The 27,601-nt window shown below is 39.1% G+C and overlaps 1 protein-coding gene across 1 annotated transcript in view; it reads left to right on the top strand.

The window, feature by feature from the left end:
* The window catches only part of aga (aspartylglucosaminidase), a 223,773-nt gene that overhangs the window by 113,268 nt on the left and 82,904 nt on the right, over window positions 1-27,601 (top strand). The window contains exons 5-7 of the mRNA XM_028802138.1: window positions 2,768-2,876; window positions 10,543-10,618; window positions 23,120-23,227. Coding sequence (XP_028657971.1) covers window positions 2,768-2,876; window positions 10,543-10,618; window positions 23,120-23,227 — 293 coding nt within the window. The remainder of the gene's footprint in view (window positions 1-2,767; window positions 2,877-10,542; window positions 10,619-23,119; window positions 23,228-27,601) is intronic.

Below are 27,601 nucleotides of genomic sequence, written 5' to 3'. Positions count from 1 at the left end.
TTTTTATTTCTAGTAATGTTCTTTTGTATTGCAAATATATGTGTAAGAGCCATTTTCCTGGTTCTATAAGATTCATAAATATCTTACTAGATTATAATGCATAATCTATGGGAAGTTCCTATAACCCCTGTAAATAGAATTGTATTGGTATATTCTTGCCATTTCTAACAGCTTGGAGTAAACATTATTCTTCAGTTAGTTAGTGACAGCCTTGCCATGAGTAAGGTGTGGAAGGCATAAGGTTTTAAACCGTGTCTGGGCACATGCCTATGTGCCAACCGGCCTATGGGCTCTTTGAGTGTGTGAAGTAAATATGTAAGAAAACAGCACTTAATTTATGTGCTGTGCCGTACGTTTAATGCGTACAGAAGAAGAAGCTAAGAATCTTTAAGTATATAAGAAGTAACGAACCTTTAAGTAGAGAAGAAGAAGTAAAGAACCTTTAAGTACAGGAATAACTAAAGTTTCTCAAGAAAAGCTAAGTTTAGAGAAGATACATTTTTCCCTTTTTTTGCCTTTTATTCTACATGTGTAACTATTTTTTCTTTTATTCTTGTGTCGATTATTTGCTTTTAAATTTCACTAAATATTTTCAAAACAAACTTTTGGACTTATAGATTTCTTTCGGCACGCGTTTTACTCATGCTTGACCACACCTATATCTCGACAGCTACAATATGTATATATATTTTTCAATGTTTGTACTATCTTAATGAACATTTATTAATTGTTCACTTTCACTTAGTTAAAATAATATACTGCACATCGGGTCTCAATGCTCTATATAATATTGAAGGATGCTTAATGTGTGGTTTCATGCAATGTTCTCATCTGGTTTTTGCTCTTCTTCATGAGGAAAGAAATTTATAACCTAGTTGGGAAATTACTAATCTCTTACAACTAGTAACATATGGAAAGCCACCTTTTGGATAAAAGAGGGCCATAGGACTAGATATATTTTCTGTGTAAATTGACCATAGCAGAGTTGCTTGTATACAGTAAATATCTATAAAATGATATTAGCATAATTACCAAGTCAATACTTGGACATTTCTCACCACAGTTTTGTGGTGGGTGTCTTATGCACCATGGTTTTTGTAACTTTTCCATAGTCAAATTAATTGCCGCATGTAATCATGTTAAAAATTCATGCTTCCATTTCAGAAATTAAAATTTTCACTGGTCATCAGGGCTAAGGTATATGACATCTGGTCTGATGTGAGTGAGTACTGCACAGATAGGGAGCACACTTTGTTGTGCTCTTTGAAGTATGTTATATTTGTAGTATTTTAATGAAATGCAAGCCAAATTGGTAAGACATGTAATACTAGAATTACCAGATTCTACGAAAAAACTCATAGATCCGGCCCACCTTAAAACCGTTCTCACCTCTCCGCCAGCGTCTTTTGTCTTCTAAATGTGCCGATAAAGACAAGCTGCAAGCAGCCGGCTATTCCATCCCCCCACCGACTTAGAACTTCTCCCAGCTCATGCCTTGATTGATTATCTGGGAGTGAAGTGGAGTTTGAAGTGAGCCTCCCCAGATATTCCTAGTCCATCCTCACTGCTTGCTTGGGCTTCCCAGATCTGTCGAGGTGCCTTCCCCATCATCCAACCCAACTCACCACCAGGTGGTGATCAGTTGACAACACTGCACCTGTCCTCACCCCAGCATTCCAAACATACTGTCATAAGTCTGATGATACAATTATGAAATTGATTATAGAACTTTGGCCTAAGGTGCTAAGGTACCAAGTACACTTTTGAGCCACCTTTGGTTCAAACATGGTGTTTGTTATGGACAAATTGTGCTTAGCACAGAAGTCCAAAAGCAAAACATTGCTCGGGATTAGATTAGGGAGACTTCCTCCCAATTATGTCTCTCCAGGTGCCTCCATCATTACCCACGTGGGTGCTGAAGTTGCACAGCAGAACTATGGAGTCCCCGTCCGTGACCCTTTCCAGGATCCCCTCCAAACACTCTTAAGAAGGCCTGGTACTCCAAACTGACATTTGGTGCATAAGCTCATATGGTAGGTAGTCAGAGTCATCTCCTCCTTGACTTTCAGCGACATAGAGACAGCCATCTCCTTTCATTCCACTCAACTCCAGAGTAAAGAAGAGTCTAGCCCCTTTCAAAGGGTTTGGTTCCATAACCAAGTGAGTGGTGGATGTGAGTCCAACTATATCTCGTTGGTAGCGCTTCGCCTCACCCACCAACTCCAGCTCCTTCATCACCAAAAAAAGAGACATTCCACATCCCAAGAGTCAGTTTATGTGACTAGGAGAGCAGTTCAACATTGCAATTTCAGGCTGTACCTAAGTGGGCCCCAGGCCTTGCACAAGGAGGAGACTGCAGTAACCCCATACTGGGTGGGGTACTCTTTTAAAATGTGTGGCTTTGCTTCATTAAGGGCTGTGACTCACTCTTTGTCTGACCCCTCACTTGGGAACAATTTGCCTTTGGAGGTCCTACTAGCAGCTTCTGCTTAAGGCAGCACAGTTCCCATGACCACAGTTATATTAGTAGGATTAATAATAAAAATACAGACTGAAAAATAGTGCAGGAATTGCTTTTTCATGCAGCAGATTTTTTTTCTTTTGGATGTAAAATTTTACAATTCAGAATAAAGCTGCATTGGTGGGAATTTGCAACAGAGAAATGCTGATACAGATTTTCAGGTAGATGCTACTGTACTTTGTCAGGTGTTCTACCTATATATACTGCTTATATTTGTATGTATACATTTTTCTCTTTTATTAACAGAATGTTTCTCCAGACCCCTTGGAGTCATGTGGTCCATATAAGCCAGCACCTGGACTGCAAAAAAGAGAGAGACATCCAAAAATTATTATTCAAAACCATGACACTATTGGTAATGTATATGCTTTCTTTTTTTCTTTTTAAATGTTTAAACCATTTTTTTAAGTGTAATAGTATTATTTTTAAAGATGCATTTTAAAGTTGTTATTTAATATGGAACCTCAGTGATAAAAAAATGTACAAATTTCTGAAATGGTGTACAGACTATGTAGGTTTAGGACATTTTCAGATAACTTCTTTTTTGTAATAATTAACAATAATTTTTTGCATTTATACAGCGCTTTTCTCACTACTCAAAGCACTTAGCAATTGCAGGTTAAGGGCCTTTTTAGGGTTAAAGAGGTTAAAGAGTCCCTCTTTGGCATTTTACGGGATTCGAACCGGCAACCTTCCGATTGCCAGTTACATTTTTCCTTGTAATTTTTGGGTTTCATCTCAGTTTATGTCAAATTACATTTAAAAAGAAGTATGTTTTCAAAATTATTCAGCACATGAAATGTATGATTTTTTCCTATGTGTATTGAGTCAAGCATGCCTTATGAAATTTAATATCACATTTAACACAGGAAACCTTGGGGCTATTCTACGAAACACCAAAATACATAAACTGAGCTTATTTCAACCGTTAACTGTTTCACCAAAGAGGAACAGGGCTAAGTGCTCTTGGTAACTGAGGCAACTAAGCATCACCTTCTAGCCTGTTCTGTATCAGGCTTAAGATGAAGCTTAGTATAGTCTTCTTACTTTAGAGTTTATAAAACTCCTGTTCTGTGAGAAACAAAGTCTTGGCATATCTAATGTTGCTACATTCATTTAAATGAATCATCATCCTTTTTTATCCATTGTAGACAAAAGACAAAATATGATACACTGTATAAATATATATTATGTCATATATAATAAGTCAAGAGTATCTGTAGGTATATTGTCTAATAGTAGAGTAAAATATTTGTAGAACATATTTATATGTGTATTAAATAGATTCCATTGCACATCTCAATAATTTATTTCATTCAACCTCTGTATTATTTTTATAATATTCCATATTATTCTGTTTGCACTATTGAGATATCATAAAAGCAAAATGTTTTGTAAATAAATATATACCAGTAAAATAGCCTAACAACTTTATTTATGAAAAATGAAGATCTGCACAAACCAACTATCTATTTATCTAAAATATGTACTTAGGAGACAGGGCTTTAAACAGTGTGAAGTAACCACAGAAAAACTAGAAAGCAATTTCAAAGTTTAGGAGTTCACTAGACTTGAATAGGCACTACACAAGAATAGGAAGAAGTGTGAGAGTATGCAATAGATGTATAGATGGCCACAAAAAACACTGAAACAGCTTCCGGGATTATGACTGATAAAGAGAGAGGGACAAAGTTGCAATGTCAAAGCTTAGGATTATACTTTATAGTCATTAGCGCACAGTATGTTATGTCAAATATTCAAAACAAAGAGAATTTGATCCTTCAGCTGTTGATCTGGCTTTTATGTAAGTAACATATAAATATTAATGTTTTGGGCACATGCACCGTCCTTATATACACCGTCCTTTGTATGTAAGAGCCAGATCGAATGTTATTTACCTTTATTTATTTATTTACTTACTTCCTACAGCGTAAAGTCACAAGTAAAGTGCAGAGCTTCCCATATACATATACAAAGTACAGAGATGGCAAAAGTGCAATGTGCATTCTTGCTTCGATGTAGAACCGTCGTCATGATTTGAGTTTACCTCTGTTATAGCATGTCTATGTGAAAACAGCTGTGTCAAAATGCGTTTGACGGCGGGGTTGGGATCGTGAATGCGGCTGAGAGAATAAAACTGAATAAAAAAAAAAAAAAAACAAAGCTAACCTTTACAAGTATCATAAACTACACCGGCTGTTACAGGCTGGGATCAAATGTATGTTTTTATTTTAAAATAGTAAGAATACGAGCTGCTCAGTTCTCAAAACGGACTCGTCCAGGATTGAACCATTGAAGTTTTGATTACCAGTCAACAGCTGATACCATTGCGCCACCAAATCGCTTGTATCAAATGCATGTCAATGTCGCACCCTAAGGCGGGTTCTTTTTCTGCAGTTATATTTTTGAATAAAAGCGCCTTTGTTCTGTTATATTTGTACCTTTTGTGAAAGTGTTTCTTTGATATTTTGAATTCAGGCTTCACACATTATACACTTCATGTCTACATTTTGTCAATTAATACTAAAACATGAAAAACGTTTCTGTTTTAACGATGTGTTTACATAGATCATTGTAGACACGGAACACACATGAAATGCAAGTGTTCCAAATAACGATATAGTATTTATAAAAGGTGTCATTTTGCTTGACTTCTCACTCTATACAACTCTAAGCAACTGACATGCAGGTAAACAGACTTGAGCTGTGAAAACTGTGCGGAGGGTGGGGGGATGTGATAGCAGGCTTCTTGCTGTTTGCTGCTTATCGACACATTTACAGGACAAAGGACACTGACGGAGTGGTGAGAAGCGATGTAATGTGGGACGGATCTACGAGTTTTTTCATAGGCTCTGGTAATTCTAGTGTTAAAAAGAAGATCATTCAAATAATAAAAAAAAGGCTTTATGACCAACACCTTTCGAACCTGACCTTATTAATCCAACCCCAGGCACCCCTCCTCTGATGATGACACCTGATAGATTGTTGAAAGCTACAAATATGCAAACCGTATCACAGTCCTTTGGTTCCAATATAATATAATATATATATATATATATATATATATATATATATATATATATATATATATATATATATATATATATATATATATATACACTAACCATGTGCGCCCAACTACGTTGCGCGTGTTATAGTTGTCTGTGAAGGGCTCCCTGTTTAAACGCGGCTGCCAGTCGTGAACTGGGCCCTTCGTCGCACAGCATTATGATTTTTTATAAGGGAAACAAAATTACAAAAGAAAACCCTTGGACATTGATTCGATAGGAACGGCCTACTCGGAATCACTGTCCGAATAGTAATTATGTGGTGGTGTAGGAGCATTTCTGCTTCTCTCCTTTCACAGTCCGTCTCGTTTTCACGACGCTGTCGTTTCCTCTCACGATCTCTTCTCAACCTTTCTCCAATCTCGCAGGTTGCTTTGTGGCAATCCAAAGAGTAAGGCAATATACACGGATCAATGGTTATAAAAGGGGGACACATAGGTATCCAGGCTCTTTAAAGGATAAATAGGGATCATTTCATTGACGTGTGAGCAAGCCATGGTACAACTGTGAGACGCACAGCACTCGCCGGCTACAACGTAACAATAATAATTTCCGGAACGTGCTGTTACATTGTCATTCATTTTACCCACTGTCTTTCTTTCATTCATATGTTACGTAGGCACGTACCTTTTATCTTCGGCAATCTCATTCTCTAACCAGGCCTCAGGAACTAACCAGCGTAACACTGTCCACCACCCCTTTCGTTATTCCGGCACATTGTTGACATACGTGAGTAACAACAACGTACTAAACTGGAAGGTGGTCTACGCATGCGTGGAATTCACAGACAAACAAAGATCAAGATCCAAATGAAGATTATATATAAAGATTAGTTAATTTAAAGCACAACAATTTGTTTAGTTTGAATGTCTGTGTTTTGAGGTGTGACTGGAGTACTACAGTCTTCAGCAGTATAAGCCTGGAGGAGATTCTTAATACAATGCCTATGTTTTAGCTGTCTCTCTACTGCCATCTAGTGCTTCTTCTTCTAATTCATTCACGGACAAACAAAGATCAAGATCCAAATGAAGATTTTATATATATATATATAGTATATACTGTATATACAATATATATATATATATATATATATATATATATATATAGTATATACTGTATATACAATATATATATACTGTATATACAGTCATATGAAAAAGTTTGGGAACCCTTCTTAATTCTTTGGATTTTTGTTAATCATTGGCTGATATTTCAAAGTAGCAACTTCCTTTCAATATATGACATGCCTTATGGAAACAGTAGTATTTCAGCAGTGACATTAAGTTTATTGGATTAACAGAAAGTATGCAATATGCATCATAACAAAATTACACAGGTACATAAATTTGGGCACCCCAACAGGGATATTACATCAATACTTAGTTGAGCCTCCTTTAGCAAATATAACCGCTAGTGCTGGGCGGTATACCGGTTCATACCGAAAACCGTTTTTTATTTTTGTTATGATATGGATTTTTCTTATACCGCAACACCAGTTTAAATTGCCTAAACGAAGTTCGGAAAGTGGCGCAGCGGGAAACTGTTTAAGTGGGACCTTTTTCACTGCTACACTGCTAATCACAGAGTTGTTGCACGGGGGCTCTTTTTCACTGCTACACCGCTAAATAGGTAGTGTAGGTATTGCGCTCTGTAAATGGACAGAGAACATTCCGAAACTGAAGCTGTAGCTGACGATAAAGTTGAACATAATCACACAGAAGAACTTTTGCCGAAAAAAAGGAGTCACGTCCGTTGCCTGAAGATACTTTGGTTTTAAAAGGTCTGATGTGGACCATTATGTTCAAATGTGTAAATACTGTTTCTATACTACTGGATAATACTGCAAGCCAAGTTGTACTTGTTTTATTTTTTTTTCAATACTGTGTAATGTACCTGGGTACTGTGTAATAGTGTGACGACATGTTGACTTTATTCTCAATGTTTCCACTTTAATCTCGACGCTTATGATGAGAATAATGTTGACATGTTGACTTTATTCTCGACGTTTATGTCAAGATTAAAGTCGACATGTTGACTTTATTCTCATAATTTGTCATTAAAGTAGTACATTGTAAACTAAACTTTATCGTAAAATGAATATTTAATTTACTAGATTTTCTCAAACCCCGTCATAAGTTATATAGCACATTAAATGCTTTGTGTTAAGTGTTCCCGGAGCCATGTTAAATCGGTACGTGCTTGTTAAACTGACTTCCTCTTGTACTGAGGAGGCACCCACAGCGATCACCGCACAGAACACATTCACTTAATGATATTCCTGCTCTCAGAACATTTAGAATACTAAGATAAATACTTGATATCTGGCGACTCGTTCAGGATTTTCTCCTGCCTTGCACACAATGTTTGCTGTGATGGGCGGAACCCTGAATGGATGGCATAATTAAACATGTATAATGAAGATATTTTTAAAGTTCTGAACACTCCGTCGGCTAAGTTAATAACTAGTTTTAATTTCACAAAGACGTTTATCGTGTGGTGATTGGTAATGTGGAGAAAGAAAAAGGAAAGATAGGAACTGGGGTTTTGGTAGAGAGCAGGAATATCATGAAGTGAATGGATTCTGTGCGGTGATTGCTGCAGGCGTCTGCTCTTAGTGCGGAGGAAGTCAGTTTAAGAAGCGTATTGATTAACGACTGGGTCGGGGAATACTTAACACAAAGTTTTTGATGTGCTGCATTAACTTATGACGGGGTTTGAGAAAATCTAGTAAATTAAACATTGATTTTAGGATGAAGTTTAGTTTACAACATTCTACTTTAATTATAAAATAAACTATGAGAATAAAGTGGAAATGTCGACTTTAATCTTGACATAAGCGTCAACATTAAAGTGGAAATGTCGAGAATAAAGTCAACATGTCGAATTTATTCTCGACATATAGTTTGTTTTTTTCTTCCGTGTCCATATTTTTTTTTCTTCACAGTGGCTCTAATGCGCTTCCATAGGGCTATACCACAAACAGCATTATAAATGCAAGTTGCAGTTTTTATTATTTATGTATATAGCTTAGCTTGAAGCAAGGTCCATATTAATGCAGTTTGCCTAAATGATGGTACAGTTGGTAAAGATGTCATCACCAAGTTGCACTTGTTTTATTTTATTTTAATTTGGTGAATACTGAGTAATGCACCTGGGCTTGAAGCCTTGAAGTAATGGTGCAACTATCAGTAATACTATTATGTATTTTATTGTTATTATTTATTAGTTTAAATATTATGCAGTTTAATGATGGTAAAATTGTTTAAAAAGTCACTTTAACGTGTCAGTGGACAGAGATTGTTAACATTAACAGAAAGTGTAGTTGGTTTACAAAAAATATTTACTATTTATTCCTTTTCTAAGACGTGTTCAGTGCAATCCAACTTTTGACAAACACCTCTGGATATTTTACTAAGTCTAAATGCCTCTTGGATGGTTGAAAATATGTTGTCAAAATCATAGTTTAAGCTTTTGCAAAATTTGTTCAATATATTTTGACTGCATCTGTCATGCAATGTGATTCCTTCTCTTTAGTGCCACCCCCTTGAAAACTATCACTTTATGGGGCCATGCAAACCTGGATTAATACTTGTGTGCACATTAAAATGTCTTTTTGTACGATGTACAATTCTCATAACAGTTGAATAGGTTATTCTTAGCCAGTCTACTGCAGTAATTGCAGTGGAAAATGTGGTTAACATCCACTCATGCATGGGGAAAAAAATACCGTCTAATACCGTGAAACCGGCAGAATTTAGAAAAATACCATGATATAGAATTTTGGTCATACCGCCCACCTCTAATAACCGCCTCTATAGCCTTTGATGACTGTGTGGATTCTGGATGGAGGTATTTTTGACCATTCTTCCATACAAAATCTCTCCAGTTCAGTTAAATTTGATGGCTGCCGAGCATGGACAGCCTGCTTCAAATCATCCCATAGATTTTCAATGATATTCAAGTCAGGGGACTCTGTCTTTGTCTTCTGCTTAAATTCTTACCTTGGCAAGCTTCATCCTTTTCCTCCCAACTTTGGGTTCCTGAATGAAGGCAGGCAGCTCTTCTCTATCTATACCTGGCAGTTCTCCAGGTGGCTCGTTAGCAAAGACTGGAAGCATTTCCATGAGTGGTGAAAGCCCAACAAAGTAGGCCTCTGCAGCTCCCCCTGGTGGCCCCCACAGAACCCAGTAGGGCTCTATTAAATTTCAACTCCCATGGAGCCCCATGAGAATCCAAGGTGCTGTTGCAACCCAGGGGGCTGTCATCTAGTGCTCCAGGGGAGGCAGTATTCTGTGCACATCTGCTCTCCCTGTCCTTCCAATATATAGGCATCTCAGCCGGGAAAGGGCCCTGGCTCGCTGTTGCACAGCATTAGTGGACTCTATGTGCCTCTTAAAAGAAATGATCTCAACTGCCTGTTCCTTTTAAAGAACAACATACTTCTACTTCTTTAAGTCAGATGCTGTGTGTTTTCCCTAGTGGCTAGGTGGTAAAGAACTGGTTTAGTGCCAATATTTTCTGGTCTGGTATTAGAATGGGCAACCTCGTGTTAACATACCCCACTAGGCAGATTTTACTACCAACGTTTAATTGGGAGATGATGTGGCATTTTGCCTGGTCTCCATGTCCTGCCCCAAAATACATCAAGCAGATCATGCTCTTACTGTGCTCCCTGCCTCCTACCAACCTGTACAACTTACTGTCAGGTCCTTCCATGTCACAACCCCCTAGCAACACTAGAGGTTTCCACGTTGTATGACCGGAACTGGCATCCACAGCTAACCAACAACAGCAGTTTCTGCTGCAACGGACCTCTTCATTTACCAGTTTACCCAGATAATGCTCATGTTTTTACAACCTTCTAGGCACTTCATTGCTCTCTGATAATGTAAATCTAATAATGATAGTTTTATGGTGAAATCTGATTTAGAATTTTTCTTTTACATTTTGAAGGAATGATTGTGGTTGACAGCTTTGGTCATGTGGCAGTCGGAACATCAACAAATGGAGCAACACATAAAATTGCAGGGTTTGTATTTTGTTTAAGTTATTTTACTGTCCATTTTTAAGTGAGATAGCATTTTAGAAAAATATTGTAAGGGGATATTTTATCCTGGTATTTAAAATTTAATATAGTACTTAAAAATATTTCCTGCACTTTACAGAATAGAGATGAGAGGTAGGTGGCAGGACTGAGTTAATCTCATGCCCACCAACACATGTATAGGTGTTTTTTTTAAGACAATTAAATGAGCAGTGAATATTTTATTGCTGCCTCTCTGCTGCTCCCAATGTAGTGACAAGGGCTAACTGTAATTGAAAGTCCCAGTGGGACAGAGACAGCTCTTGTCTAATTATATATTGAAAATGGGAATTTTTGCTCCAGCACATGAAAATTGAGGCATTAATGATGTAGTTGTGATATCTGCAGGATCTTGGTTTTCACAAGGATATTCCTGTGTGCAGTGCCAGAAAAAGGAATATGGCTTAATTTTAACATGTACTGTTATGCCTCTCTAAATAAGGTATTGCATTTGGTATACCAATACTACACTCTTTTAATAAAATAAAATAAAAAAAGATATTGTAGTATTCAATTACTTGAGCCCATCTCTTTTCTGGCTGTGTGTGTTTGCCTAGATACATGTTTAAATTATTTGGCATTCTGTAACTTGTATTTTTTAACGGTTTGACTGATAGGATATCTCTTTATATCAGCTACATTGCATAATTTGAGGATTTACATTTGGTACCAGAAATTTTCAAAATAAATAATTGAACATGACAGAATTTGGTAGAGTTCTTGTTTGAGTTTTATTGGTGTGCAGTGTGACAATGTGGGTCCTGCTCCGTGCTCCTTACTCTCTTCTGGGAGCCTCTCAAGCCCAAAACCGTTGGTAATGTAACTGGATGAGCTGTACCATAAGGACAAATCACACTGGGAGCAAGGGGATGGCGTAAAAAGTGTACAAATGCTTTTATTATAAACAAACCAAACAAAACAAAAAGTGCAGTGCTTCAAAATGTTTCAATAAAAAAATAATCCATCAAAATAAGGTGATAAAAGTGGAGGTTAAAAATCCAATAAATATTCCCATTAAAATGTTGAAATCAACAGGCTGGAAGCAATTCCTTTTTAAACACCCAATGCCTCCTTCGTTTAACTGGTGGGTCCCCTGCCTATCCCAACGGGCTTTGCAATAGGGGAGTTGCCCTACCTGCAGCTGCAGCTGACCTTCACCTGGTCTGGAGGCCTTCTGTCCCTTGGCTACATACAGCTCCCGCCGAACCGATACCCGGGTTCCCCAGCGACAAGGGCGCCCACGCTGGGTTCACCCTCCCAAGCCTCTGTGACTCCTGCGGCCTTCCACAGCTAACCAACCACCTTCTGGGACAATCCAGCTCCTGAGATCACTTAGCTGTATCGACCGCTTCCTACTGCCTGCACCAAATCACAGCCAATACTCCTTCTCAGGGGCTCTCCTTCTCAGCTGCCTGCATTCCATTGAGCCTACTCACTCTCACTCATTCACACATCGGCTTTTACAGCTTCCAGCCTTCCTCTTCTCTTCACTAACCTCCGTTCTCCGATCATTTTATTTCTTCCCCTCTGCACTCACGCTTCTCCTATTTATAATGGGGACGTGGCACAGGTGTGGTGATTAGCAGCTCTCAGCATCAATTACGGACACGGGCGATCCCACACCTGTGCACTTCAGTGTGGAAATGCCCATGCCCGCATCGCGCCCGGGAACCTCTCCTGCCACACTACCACACCCCCCCCCCCCTTAAAGACACAAGTGTGCTGATTATTTATTTTAAACTGGCCATCTGTTTAGAGCTGCGGACCTGCTATATCATATGCACAACCTAATTTCATTTTTTACTTTCTCGTGTACATAGTATAGAGAAAGTATAGGAATCATGAAAAAATTCAACCTCGAGATTTTGATTTTAGACATTCCTGAGTCTGAAAATGTTTTTGAAATTATGTCTGTCTGTGTGTAAACACAATAACTAGAAAATGCTTTGACAATGGCCAGTGAGATTTTGTACTCCTGCTTTATATCAAAAACAAGGAATCCTGTCAACTTTTGGGCCACTTCTGGCAACTGGAGGGGAAAAAAAAAAAGTGATCATCAGAGGTGACTGTGTGCAGAGGGTACAGACCTATAAATACCTGGGAGTGCAGCTGGATGATAAATTGGACTGGACTGCCAATACTGATTCTCTGTGCAAGAGAGGACAGAGCCGGCTATACTTCCTTAGAGACTGGCGTCCTTCAACATCTGCAATAAGATACTGCAGATGTTCTGTCAGACGGTGGTGTGCTGGGGAGGTAGCATTAAGAAGAAGGACGCCTCACGCCTGGACTAACTGGTGAGGAAAGCAGGCTCTATTGTAGGCATGGAGCTGGACAGTTTTACATCCGTGGCAGAGCGACGGGCGCTAAGCAGGCTCCTATCAATTATGGAGAATCCACTGCATCCACTAAACAGTGTCATCTCCAGACAGAGGAGCAGCTTCAGCGACAGACTGCTGTCACTGTCCTGCTCCACTGACATACTGAGGAGATCGTTCCTCCCCCAAACTATGCGACTCTTCAATTCCACCCCACTTGTAAACATTAACATTATTCAAAGATATTTTCTGTTTTTACCTGCATTTTTATTACTCTTTAATATTTTTTTTGTATCACTATGCTGCTGCTGGAGTATGTGAATTTCCCCTTGGGATTAATAAAGTATCTATCTATCTATCTATCTATCTATCTATCTATCTATCTATCTATCTATCTATCTATCTATCTATCTATCTATCTATCTATCTATCTATCTATCTATCTATCTATCTATCTATCTATCTATCTATCTACTTTAACTGAATAGTTTTGTAAATTTTCAAGTAAACTATGGTTATAATTACAAATAGATGATTTAAATTTTATATAGATATTTATAATAATGAAAAGAAAACAGAAGAAATTTAAGAAAAATTACTCAACCGGAAGTAGTATTTTATTTAAACAACTATCCGGAAATATCATGGAAATACAGGGTGAGTCAAAATTATGTTAACACTAATGGTACTGTGAACGCAATGAGCTGTAATTTATTTACTCATTGATAGTTTGTAGCTATTTACTTTCTTTTGTTTGTGATATTTGTTCCATCTGTATCTTTGGTTGTTTGACATGGTGACACAGTGCTTTAGAAGTGCTGCCTCACAGCTCACGTCACATATTTGGCCACAATAATTGATCAAGCATAGTTGTCAGACTTTTCCCTAGCCCTTAGGGACATTTAAAAGACCACTGCACAATTATAATCCACTCAAACTTAGTTCAGTTCCTATTTCACTTTTGATTTCAATGTATTTCACAGAGTTGAGTGAAGTTCATGAACATCTCAGTGTTTTCACCAAACTCAAGGCAAAGTGAATTCAGCAGAGTTCGCTTATCACTAGTAGGGAATTTTGGTATTGGTCAATTTGCTATGCTTTGGCAGAAGTTTTCCCATATTAAATTCTGACTAGATTCAGTTTAAATACTTTTTAAAAAGTTGTAATTTTTTTGCACTTTTATCTGAAGATTTCTGCTTGTTATCACAGTGAAGAAATGCTTACTTTTTAGAAACTCCTTTATGGGAAATATAAATTTTCATATAAAATTACCCAGATAGCAGCTTGTTTCTTTAGCACTTAAGTATTTTTAGATAAAAAGGGTAGGCAAATAAGTATTTTTAAAATTTAAAATCAAAACTATGTTCACCCTCTCATAAACTATATTTTTTGTAACAGTTGTCTTTAATCTGTGAAATGCTCTTGTCCATGTTTTAAACAAGTAAGATCCACTTGTGCCCTGCATGCCATCGAAGATTGGTTCCTTTCTTGATTTGCATTCAGTGTCAGAGGAATGCATTCCTGTTCTGTGCAACATGAAAGTGATTAATGCAGGATCAGGAAACGGATGAATGAAAGATTAAAGCATTAACAGCAATGCAAATTATCAAAAAGTTAAATCATTACAAATAACAAATTAAATATCATACAGTATGTAGTTTGCAGCATCAGTGCAACTGCTTACATTTTATTGTAAACTGCTTCAGTCCATATTTGCTCACCAACAATATTATATGTCATTTATTCAAGTGTCAAACATTTGTCTGCTTTCCCAAGCCTATTATGATGAAAAAGTCTATGTGATTTTGGGATGGTTTCTCAAAAGCTTTTGAGAAGGGACTTATACCAGTGAGAAGAACTTGTGAGACACTCACTGGCTTCCTTGAATTGAATTTGCATGAAAATTAGCCTAAAGTGTCATCACCTCAAGATGTGATGAGTAGTTTTCAAGTAGTTAAATCTAATATATCTCATCACGTTGGCAGAAGGAATACGTCTGTTTTGCTATTCACTACCTGCTTAATGCATCGAAATATTCATATTTTCTGGGTGGTGCGAAATGATGCTGTTGAACAAAAATGACAAAGTGCAAATACATTTTTATAGTATGGCTATAATGATAAAATTAGACAAAATGTATCCAAGTTCTGCTGTTTCTCTGAAGAGTGTATGCATGTGTCTTTTTTCCTAGACTACACTCCAAATGCTGTATAATGTCCCTTGTTGACCCCATTTCTTCTCATGTTCCTTATCCACCATAATAAAAGGATAAATGTCTGTGTCCATCTGGATGCTATGTCTCTGCCATTCCAACAGATGTCACATTACATACATTTGTAGTAATAAATTGAATTGTATTTGTCATTCCAACAGATGGTGCATTACAAAAACTTGTAATAATACCTTTTATTACTAGAAATGTTTGTGATGCAGATGGATGGGAAGATTAAAATACAATACATTTTATTACTATATGTATTATAAAATACATTCCAATAGATGATGCAATCTTCTTTTTCTTTCGGCTGCTCCCGTTAGGGGTTGCCACAGCGGGTCATCTTCTTCCATATCTTTCTGTTGCAATGATAAAGGTTAATGCTGAAATCTGTGTTGATTACTTAGATTTCAACTCGTATTCGATGGGTAGCTCTGCTGTTTTTTTTTTTTTTTTTTTTTTTTTTTACAGTTCGAGTATCCCCGAAGGTCAAATAATAAACTAATTGCAAACAATTTAAAAACACAATTATCAATTAAACAATCATCATCAATCAAAGAAAAAGACATTTAGAGAAACGTTTTTTTTTACAAATTCACAGTAACATGAAGTAAACAAAACTTTCAAAAACTTGTTTGCATAATAATTTTCTGCAGTTAGCATGTCCTTTTACTGTGTTAATAGACTGGCACCTTGTCCAGGAACATTACCTGCTTTGTGTCCTCTGTTTTTCCTCTTTTGTTTTTGCATACCTTATTAGTTTTGTTGTTATATAGAGATAACAATGGAACCTTATTACCAGTATTGAAATTCTTGGACTCAGAGCCCCCTCAAATTGCACAGTAAAATAACACTTAACATTAATAAAAAAGTAAAAATAATAAAAGTAAGAATAAAATAATAAAGTGCATAGTAAAATATTAAATGTCTGTAGAGGAAGGGAGTGTAGTCCGTGTATATGTATATATTATTGCTGTTGTAGAAAAAAACACATGATTTTCACAGTATTTAATGACTGTTTTAGATTTTATAACCCTCCCATCCATTTCTAGATCCATTTTCTAGAGTGCCACAAAGTTGCCTGGTATAAAACCCAATCTTTGCAGCTTCGAGCAGAAGGCAAGCTTTATTCTGCTGCTTCTCACACAGTCACAGGATAATGATCATATTCACCAGTCCATTTAGTCTTAAAAAAACAAATGCAGGAATAGGCTGAACACAGAAGAATTGTGCTTAAAATTATTAAACCTGGACCCCAATATTGACAATAATTAACCTATTTCTTATAAAGTTACTTAGTACTATAAAGCAGGCTCATCCATCACAATAACTTAAAAACATTTATGAGTTATTTTTCAAATTTTTGACAAAGTCATTTGTAAATTGTGAGCTATTTTTCTACTTCTTTTTATCAATATAATTGTTTACTTTTTATAAATCAAAAGTGATTAAATGTAATCATGCTGAATCACAGTACTGTTCTTACATTAAAAATAATCAGTTAAAAAAGCATTTGGTGTAGAAAAAATTAAGATACACACCCAAGACAACAAAAAAGAACCCTTGTTAAAATTCCCAAATGCAGTACTTACGAGAAGCGTGGGAGTTAAAGAAATATCACATGACTGTAGTTATGCCTTGTAAGAGTTCAATATTTAATAATTTAAGACAAAATATGTTGCTGCTTCAAAACATTTCAAGTTTCTGGAGGTGCTACACCAAGAAAAAAGTTGGAGAACACCTGAGATATCGCCTAGAGATATCACATAAAATGTTATCACATACAATATCTGTCAGTAGTCTGCTAAAGTTAAGGATTTGCTTTGATTAATAGGTCTACTATTATGCAAATTCATACTGTGTGACAACTGTTATAGTAACCAAGTTGTAAAGTTATGCTCCGCCTTTCAAACCTGGGTTTATATTAGTGAAAAGCATTTAGCAGATGAAACAGTATTTGGAGTTTGGGGTAGTTATAGGGTTCTCTTTATTAAGCTTGTGAACCCCTGAATTAGGGGATGAATATACGAGGGTTTCAGATACAGATATTGTCAAGGGTCTTTATTGTCATTCCAACATCCATATGCAGAAATTAAATTTGGTACTCAGGTCCCGGTAATTAAACAGTACACATGATAACTCCATAAAAAAAAAACTTCATAATATCCCATAAGTAGCCCCTTAACCCCCAAAGCTTCATGATAAAGGTATCAGAGATAAACACAATAAAATAGAATGAAACATAAGTAAAGTAAGATAACTATCTAAAAGAAATATTATTGCAGCATGTCCTGTAATTAGCAGCAGGTTAAAAAAGGTAGCAGCAAATAGTTTAGTACATGAGACTGCTGAAACAAAATGCAAAGTATAGCATAAGTCACACAGAGTATGCAGTCAGATTTGGTGATGATATATTAATCTAATAGCATCCAAGAAGAAGGTCTTCAATCTGTTAGTGCTAACCTCTGAGCTGCGCAAACTCCTGCCTGGTGGGAGGGAGGGAAAACAGTTCATGTGCAGGATAAGTGGCATCTTCCATACTGGAGGAGGCATTACTTTTGCACCTGCTGATGTAAATATTCTCGATACTGGGTTGGCTGCCGTCAATGATCCGCTGTGCAGACTTAACCACACGTTCCAGTGCTGTCCTGTCTGCAGTCGAGCAGGTGCTGTACCATACCGTAATACAAGAGGTGAGGATGCACACAGTTCTAAAGGAGTTCAGAATAGAGGGGCACAGACCAGGCTGTTTCAGTTTCCTCAAGAAGTAGGGGCGTTAGTGGGCTTTGTTTACCAGACTGGCCATATTGTAGCTCCAAGAGAGGTTGTTTGTAATATGTACCCACAGATATTTCAAGCAGGTGACGATTTTAACCTCTTCTCCATTGATGTAAAGGGGGAGTGGAGAGAGAGTGCCAGCCTGCCAAAGTCCACAATTATTTCCTTAGTTTTGTTGACATTGATGCTAAGGTTGTTATCCTGTACACCAGCCCTTCACTTTAGCCACTTCAGTCCTACCACCTCTGTGTCATCTGTAAATTTCAGTATGTGATTGTTCACTATGTGATTGCATTCATAGATCAGCAGAGTATACATTAGTGGGCTCAAAGTGCACCCCTGGAGGGTGCCGGTGTTGAGAATGATGGCAGAAGATTTAATGCTATGGATTCTGACTGACTGGGGCCTGTTTGTTTAATCCAAGAAGGGACAGTTTGTTCATAAGTGTTTGGGGGATGGCGGTGTTAAAGGCAGAGTTAAAATCCAGGAAGAATAATATGACAAAGGAGTCTTTTCTCTCCAGGTGGGTTAGAGCCAGATGAATCACAGAATAGATGATGTCAGCTGTGGAGTGGTTCTTCCTTTAAGCATATTGATGGGGGGGCGCTTTTATATCGATGGTCCACTATTACCAGCCTCTCTTAGCTTAGTATAGTGTTTACTGTGAAGAGTGTAACAAATTAGAGACTTACTGAATATTTTTAACGTAAACAATATTTCAAAATGAACGAGACATTTTGCAGAGTAATCTTTAACACTAGAATTACCAGAGTCTACGAAAAAACTCGTTGATCCGGCCCACCTTAAATCGCTTCTTAAATCCGTTCACACCTCTCCGCCAGCGTCTTTTGTCCTCTAAATGTGCTGATAAAAGACAAGCTGCCAGCAGCCGGCTATTCCATCCCCCCCTCCGACTTAGAACGTGAACGCACTTTTCCCAGCTCATGACTTGATTGATTGTCTGGGAGTGAACTGGAGTTTTAGAGTTGAAATAATACGATCGTTATTTGGAACACACGCATTCCATGTGTGTACCGTTTCTACCGTAATCTGTGTAAACACATTGTTAAAACAGAAACTTTTTCATATTTTAGTAATAAATGTTACAAAATGTAGGCATAAACTATAGAATGTGTAAAGCCCGAGTTCCTAAGATCAAATAAACACTTCCACAAAAGCTTCACACACCATACAACAGCTTCCATGGCGTAGCGCACTAAGATTTGCCTCTCAGAGCGAGTAGCATCAATCAAGTGCATGTGTGTACTGTATAATATTAACAAAAAGAGCAGCTTACTACTGAAAACGGAAAATATAGGAGTGAGTGGGGATCGAACCAGGATTCTTGATTACGCTTGGTTTGCGTCTGTACTTGTGCTGTTACTTAGAGAGCCAGATTGGGGGGAGGGGTGATGTTTGAGCGCATGAGCTTATTCAGTGCTGCAGGAACAACGCACATGTTGATTTTTTTTTTTCTTTCAGTACATGTGCCTTCCCTGTTTATTTGTATATCTCTGCCTGTCTGTCTCTGTATTACGCAGTGCTCTGTCTGTCTGTGTGTTATGGATCTTGAAAAAAGTAAGTTATAAGGACAGTTGTTCATGTTAATTGCAGTCTCAATTGTTAAAAAAATATTTTAAAAGGAGCATCCCACATGAAAATATAACGATCTCATTAACTGACAGTGCATACCAATTTACAAATTTTATGTCCGTTTGAGGTTAAAAAGAAAAAAAAGAAGTAACACTTTATCCCCAGCGGGGAATTGAACTCATGTTTGTGAGGCAGAGAAAAGCTACTCGCTCTGAGAGGCAAATCTTAGCGCGCTACGCCACGGAAGCTGTTGTATGGTGTGTGAAGCTTTTGTGGAAGTGTTTATTTGATCTTAGGAACTCGGGCTTTACACATTCTATAGTTTATGCCTACATTTTGTAACATTTATTACTAAAATATGAAAAAGTTTCTGTTTTAAACAATGTGTTTACACAGATTACTGTAGAAACGGTACACACATGGAATGCGTGTGTTCCAAATAACGATCGTATTATTTCAACTCTAAAACTCCAGTTCACTCCCAGACAATCAATCAAGGCATGAGCTGGGAAAAGTGCGTTCACGTTCTAAGTCGGAGGGGGGATGGAATAGCCGGCTGCTGGCAGCTTGTCTTTTATCAGCACATTTAGAGGACAAAAGACGCTGGCGGAGAGGTGTGAACGGATTTAAGAAGCGATTTAAGGTGGGCCGGATCTACAAGTTTTTTCGTAGACTCTGGTAATTCTAGTGTTAATGTATCAAAGACAGTCTTTAAAGGGAACATTACAAAATTGTCTTTTCTTTCTAGAGTACATCAAAATCACTGAAAATCTCTTATATATATATTTCTCTTCTGGTTCGTCCTGCTTCGACTTCAAAACCGGTCCCGCCCTCACGCAGCCGACACGACATTTCTCGATTCCTATTTGTCCTCTTCCAAACCCTTCCCCACGCTGTCTGCGGCTCATCTTCAAAACTGGTCCCGCCCACACGCAGCTGACACGGCATTTCTTGATTCCTATTCGTCCTCTTCCAGACCCTTCCCCACACTGCCTGCGGCCTCCCATACACCTTGCTATTTTCGTTATACTGCAACGGTTGTTTCCTAAGCCTTTATTATAAAATGAACGACAGTATCTTCTCTGTCGACGGGTTTTTGTACAACATCATCTTTATTCCGGGATCCGGCAACTGCCTGTTCCTATCAGTGGGTTATTTCTTGACACAAACGGTTGACGAAGGCAATGCACTCTCACTACGACATAGGGCAGTAGATTTTGTTGCATCACATTGGGACAGATTTGTAGACGTTCTTCCTGTTGTTCTTTCCAACGCAAGTCGAGTTATCACAACAAGTCAGGAGTACTATCAATACATGACAACATCTGGAGTTTATGGTGGTGAAGCTGAAATTCAAGCTCTTTCCGAGATTCTCCATGCTACCATTGTCATTTACTTCAAACACGACCCCAACATCCCGCCTTGCATTTACAATTCTGGAAATACTCTCTTCATTTACCTTCTATACTCAGGACAACTGGACAATGGCCACTATGAAGCCCTCCTACCGATTCCGATCATGTCTCCACGGCAGCATATAATGTCTGATAACACCAACACATCAGTCCTCAGTCATTATTCTCTTCCACAAAACACTACAGTTTCGTCTACTGCTACAACCTTCCTCAGCAACATTTGTAGTAAACCTTTCAAAACAAAACCCAGCCTTGCCAAACACAAGAATATTCACTGCAACGACAAATTGTTTCAGTCTCACACTTGCACAAAGCATTTCACAATGCAGAACTATCTTCACAAACACACAAAAATTCACTCCGCTGAAAAATTACCTGACTCCCACTCCAGTAACACATTCTTCCAGTGCAATTCCTGCAACAAAACTTTTCCAACGCGAACCTCACTTGCTAAACACAAGAAAAGGCAGTCTTCCCAACAACTATATGAGTGCCAGAAATGCAATAAGAAGTTCACTACACAGGATTGTCTGACTAAACACAACAAAACTCATTCACAACTCTTGCAATGCGACATCTGCAAAGCAACGTTTCCAAACCAATGCAGTCTCAGCAGACATATATACAATCCTCCTCCCGTTACCACAGGTACTTCTTCACCTAATTCCTGTCTTCCCGTCCAAGAGTACAACATTAGGACTCCAGACCAGCAGTGCAAACACTGTCATGCACTATACTGGCCTGCTGAGTGTAATGCATCCAACAATTACTGGAGGTGCTGCCGCAACGATAAAGTAGCTTTACCACCTTTGTGGGAGCCACCTTGTCTTTACAACAGCTTTTTACACAGCAAACACATTCGAGAATACAACTCTTCTCTAGCGTTTGCTTCCATGGGTGCACAGATAACTCAACCTCCTGACCACGGACCATACTGTTTTAAAATACACAGGCAAATTTATCACCAAATCTCTCCACTATACGCCAACACTTCTACCTCTCCAGGATATGGACAGTTGTATGTTTTTGACACAGCGCAAGCTGCTGAAGTACGCTTACAAAATACAGCAAACTCTGCATGCAGCGAAAATTTACTTGTCCAGCTAGATTCCATGCTCAGAACCATCAATCCCATCGCTAAATCATACAAACACATACATGAAATCGCTCAGTCCAATCCAACAGCATCTGTACGAATGGTTTTCAAGGAAAACCCTAGGCAGGATTTACGATGATACAATGCCCTGACATGTTGCAGCGGTTTTCATCGGAGATGATGGCGAACCGCCTGCTGAAAGGGACATTTGCATCTATCCCATAGGCAACTCCTGTAAACAGATTTCCACACTCAATATGATTTGCGATCCTATGGTTTACCCACTTTTATTTCCTTACGGAGACATTGGCTGGCACAAAGATTTACAACATGTTCCCCATAAAAGAACCAGCAAGCGAATAAGGCTTACTCAATGCCAATTTTATGCGTACAGATTAGCAATGAGGAATAAATTTATTATTTTGCATTCCAACGGCAAACTATTCCAACAGTACATCGTAGATGCGTATGTTAAAACAGAGGGCGCGTGTCTCAAGTATCTCAGATTACATCAACAAGTTCTGCGTGTGGAACAATACAAAGGACTATCAGACGCACTGCAAGCAAACGCTGAAAATAACAACATATGTGTAGGCAAAATTATCATATTACCGTCCACATTTCCAGGAAGTCCAAGATACATGCAACAAACTATCAGGATGCAATGGCCATAGTACGTAAATTCGGAAAGCCTGATTTATCACTTTCACATGTAATCCTGCTTGGCCGGAAATTCTACATGCACACTGCATCTTTCAAGAAGTAATTATTTCTTCTTGATTTCTGAATTTCTTTCTCACCATTTTCCGTTCCTATTTTTACACTGCCGTATGCTACGGCGGGCGTCGGATAGTATTAGGATATTGTTCATATATATTATTCAAGATCATAACAGTTTAGAGAGAGTAACATTTTTCTTGTTGCATATTTTTTAACATAAGTTTTTGTCACTTTCATTCAAATTAAAAGTATTTATTTAAATTGAATTCATTCTTTAAAGTTTGAAGTTTTTTTTTTTTCTTCTCTATAAAGCCGTGTGGGAGATTCACCGATTCCTGGAGCAGGAGCCTATGCAGACAGCACAGTTGGAGGAGCAGCAGCCACTGGAGATGGTGATATAATGATGCGATTTCTTCCAAGGTACTCTGATTAGTAAAATATGTAACAACTTCTAAATAGCACTTTTGTTGTTTTTCTTGTGTAACACTTGTGTTGTTTCTGAGTGACTTCTAGTGCAAGTTTAATTATGGCATGTTCTCCTAAAATTTTGTTTTTTGTTGCCACTAATAAGCTAGTACAGTGCTTTTTGCAGTAATTTTTTACCTTTACAATATTTTTTTTTTGCTATTTATACCTGCACCAGGAGCAAATCTGCCATACTTGTGATTGGTGGGATGTGCAGTTAAGCTGAATTAAGCAGAAGCAGTCAGACAATAAATAAGTATTTAAGCAATGTTGCACGTAATGCTACAATAAATAAATAGTTATTACAAAGAAAGGAGTTAAAGGCTAAGAGATAAACAATCCTAGTTACATCAGTTACACCAAGTGCAAGTTGGTAAACATTCACACTGGTAAAAAAGCAAGAGTAAACAGCACTTTTTGGGTGGAGGTTTACAGATGGGATTTAAGCAGGTTTTTGTCAGGATAGTGGTGTTGGACTACAAGTAGAAAGAAAAGTCAGAAAGACACTCGAGGAAAACATTGAGAAATAAGGAAAGCTCAGTACACATAAAGACACATTTAACATGCAGCTTAAATTGAGCGAAGAGCAGCATTAACATTTGATTTGAGGATATCAACAAATACAGCTACTAAGAGATGTTCAGTGGGTACAAAATACTTACTCTCTCTCTCTCTATAAACATACTATATATTTAATTTAAAAAGGCAAAGCAATTCACAGTCAAAATTTTAAAAATTAAGCTATTTGAATGCAGGAATGTGATGCCTGTTTGGTTTTGGTTATTTTAGAAGCTTGATTTGATGAGGTCTTCTTCCAAGGGGCAGGCTACTTATTTGGTAGATTTCAGCTTAACTAACATCTGAACCTCAGGGTCACATGAGGACAAGGTGGGAGCAAGCCTGTGTTATAGTAAAGAATTAGGTTGTTTTGTGCATGTGTCCTTGCTTATTCCCAAAGTTGTTTGAGAGAAGGCAGAGATAGGTAGGTCGTGGTCAGACGTAAAAGCAAGAGAATAGATGCAGAGGTACCAGTTCCAGAGTTACAGTGGTGTGAAAAACTATTTGCCCCCTTCCTGATTTCTTATTCTTTTGCATGTTTGTCACACAAAATGTTTCTGATCATCAAACACATTTAACCATTAGTCAAATATAACACAAGTAAACACAAAATGCAGTTTTTAAATGATGGTTTTTATTATTTAGGGAGAAAAAAAATCCAAACCTACATGGCCCTGTGTGAAAAAGTAATTGCCCCCTTGTTAAAAAATAACCTAACTGTGGTGTATCACACCTGAGTTCAATTTCCGTAGCCACCCCCAGGCCTGATTACTGCCACACCTGTTTCAATCAAGAAATCACTTAAATAGGAGCTGCCTGACACAGAGAAGTAGACCAAAAGCACCTCAAAAGCTAGACATCATGCCAAGATCCAAAGAAATTCAGGAACAAATGAGAACAGAAGTAATTGAGATCTATCAGTCTGGTAAAGGTTATAAAGCCATTTCTAAAGCTTTGGGACTCCAGCGAACCACAGTGAGAGCCATTATCCACAAATGGCAAAAACATGGAACAGTGGTGAACCTTCCCAGGAGTGGCCGGCCGACCAAAATTACCCCAAGAGCGCAGAGACGACTCATCCGAGAGGTCACAAAAGACCCCAGGACAACGTCTAAAGAACTGCAGGCCTCACTTGCCTCAATTAAGGTCAGTGTTCACGACTCCACCATAAGAAAGAGACTGGGCAAAAATGGCCTGCATGGCAGATTTCCAAGACGCAAACCACTGTTAGGCAAAAAGAACATTAGGGCTCGTCTCAATTTTGCTAAGAAACATCTCAATGATTGCCAAGACTTTTGGGAAAATACCTTGTGGACTGATGAGACAAAAGTTGAACTTTTTGGAAGGCAAATGTCCCGTTACATCTGGCGTAAAAGGAACACAGCATTTCAGAAAAAGAACATCATACCAACAGTAAAATATGGTGGTGGTAGTGTGATGGTCTGGGGTTGTTTTGCTGCTTCAGGACCTGGAAGGCTTGCTGTGATAGATGGAACCATGAATTCTACTGTCTACCAAAAAATCCTGAAGGAGAATGTCCGGCCATCTGTTCGTCAACTCAAGCTGAAGCGATCTTGGGTGCTGCAACAGGACAATGAGCCAAAACACACCAGCAAATCCACCTCTGAATGGCTGAAGAAAAACAAAATGAAGACTTTGGAGTGGCCTAGTCAAAGTCCTGACCTGAATCCAATTGAGATGCTATGGCATGACCTTAAAAAGGCGGTTCATGCTAGAAAACCCTCAAATAAAGCTGAATTACAACAATTTTGCAAAGATGAGTGGGCCAAAATTCCTCCAGAGCGCTGTAAAAGACTCATTGCAAGTTATCGCAAACGCTTGATTGCAGTTATTGCTGCTAAGGGTGGCCCAACCAGTTATTAGGTTCAGGGGGCAATTACTTTTTCACACAGGGCCATGTAGGTTTGGATTTTTTTTTCTCCCTAAATAATAAAAACCACCATTTACAAACTGCATTTTGTGTTTACTTGTGTTATATTTGACTAATGGTTAAATGTGTTTGATGATCAGAAACATTTTGTGTGACAAACATGCAAAAGAATAAGAAATCAGGAAGGGGGCAAATAGTTTTTCACACCACTGTAAATGTGTCTAACTTTTCAGGATCTTGCAGAACTGGATAATTCTTTGAGTAAGCAGGAATGAGAAGCCCTAATAGGTCACCTCAAACTAGTCCATACAGGGAGGGAAATAGTGATAGTACTTGGAATAGAAAGTCTTGTATGGTGTATTGTCTTTGTGGTGCACAGGTGGTGAGTTGGCTTCGATGGTGGGGGAGGATACCGGTCAGGCGTGGTAGGCCCAAACGTGTTGTGAGGGTCTGCTGGGAACATCTGGCAGAGCCCCTTGTCAGAAGTAGCTTCAACTCCCACCTCCGGCAGAACTTCGACCACATCCCGAGGGAGGTGGGGGACATTGAGTCCGAATGGGCCATGTTCCGTGCCTCTATTGTTGAGGCAGCTGACCAGAGCTGTGGCCGTAAGGTGGTCGGTGCCTGTCGTGGCGGCAATCCCCGAACCCGTTGGTGGACACCGGCGGTGAAGGATGCCGTCAAGCTGAAGAAAGAGTCCTACAGGACCCTTTTGTCCTGTGGGACCCTAGAGGCAGCTGATAGGTACCGGCAGGCCAAGCAGAATGCGGCTTTGGTGGTTGCTGAGGCAAAAACTCGGGCGTGGGAGGAGTTTGGGGAGGCCATGGAGAATGACTTTCGGACGGCTTCGAGGAGATTCTGGTCCACCATCCGGCGTCTCAGGAAGGGGAAGCAGTGCAGTGTCAACACTGCATATGGTGGGGATGGTGCGCTGCTGACCTCGACTCGGGACGTTGTGGGTCGGTGGGGGGAGTACTTCGAAGACCTCCTCAATCCCATTAACATGCCTTCCAATGAGGAAGCAGAGCCGGGGACTCAGAGGTGGGCTCCCCCATCTCTGGGACTGAGGTCACCGAGGTGGGTCAAAAAACTCCTTGGTGGCAGGGCCCCGGGGTGGATGAGATATGCCCGGAGTTCCTCAAGGCTCTGGATGTTGTAGGACTGTCTTGGTTGACACGCCTCTGCAACATCGCATGGACATCAGGGACAGTGCCTCTGGATTGGCAGACCGGGGTGGTGGTCCCCCTCTTTAAGAAGGGGGATCGGAGGGTGTGTTCCAACTACAGAGGGATCACACTCCTCAGCCTCCCTGGAAAAGTCTATTCAGGGGTCCTGGAGAGGAGGGTCCGTTGGATAGTCGAGCCTCGGATTCAGGAGGAACAGTGTGGTTTTCGTCCTGGTCGCGGAACAGTGGACCAGCTCTGGATCGGTTCGCAGCCGAGTGTGAAGCGGCTGGGATGGGAATCAGCACCTCCAAATCCGAGACCATGGTCCTCAACAGGAAAAGGGTGGAGTGCCCTCTCAGGGTTGGTAGCGAGATCCTGCCCCAAGTGCAGGAGTTCAAGTATCTCGGGGTCTTGTTCACGAGTGAGGGAAGAATGGAGCGTGAGATCGACAGGCGGATCGGTGCGGCATCCGCAGTAATGCAGGCGCTGCATCAGTCTGTCGTGGTGAAAAAGGAGCTGAGCCGCAAGGCGAAGCTCTCAATTTACCAGTCGATCTATGTTCCTACCCTCACCTATGGTCATGAACTATGGGTAGTGACCGAAAGAACGAGATCGCGAATACAAGCGGCTGAAATGAGTTTCCCTCCGCAGGGTGTCTGGGCTTTCCCTTAAAGATAGGGTGAGAAGCTCAGTCATCTGGGAGGGGCTCAGAGT

Source organism: Erpetoichthys calabaricus, chromosome 5 (genome assembly GCF_900747795.2).
Source record: "Erpetoichthys calabaricus chromosome 5, fErpCal1.3, whole genome shotgun sequence".
In the NCBI taxonomy this organism is placed as follows: domain Eukaryota; kingdom Metazoa; phylum Chordata; class Cladistia; order Polypteriformes; family Polypteridae; genus Erpetoichthys; species Erpetoichthys calabaricus.
The sequence above is the reverse complement of the archived record's forward strand: the minus strand, read 5'-3'. Positions and strand labels throughout refer to the sequence as shown.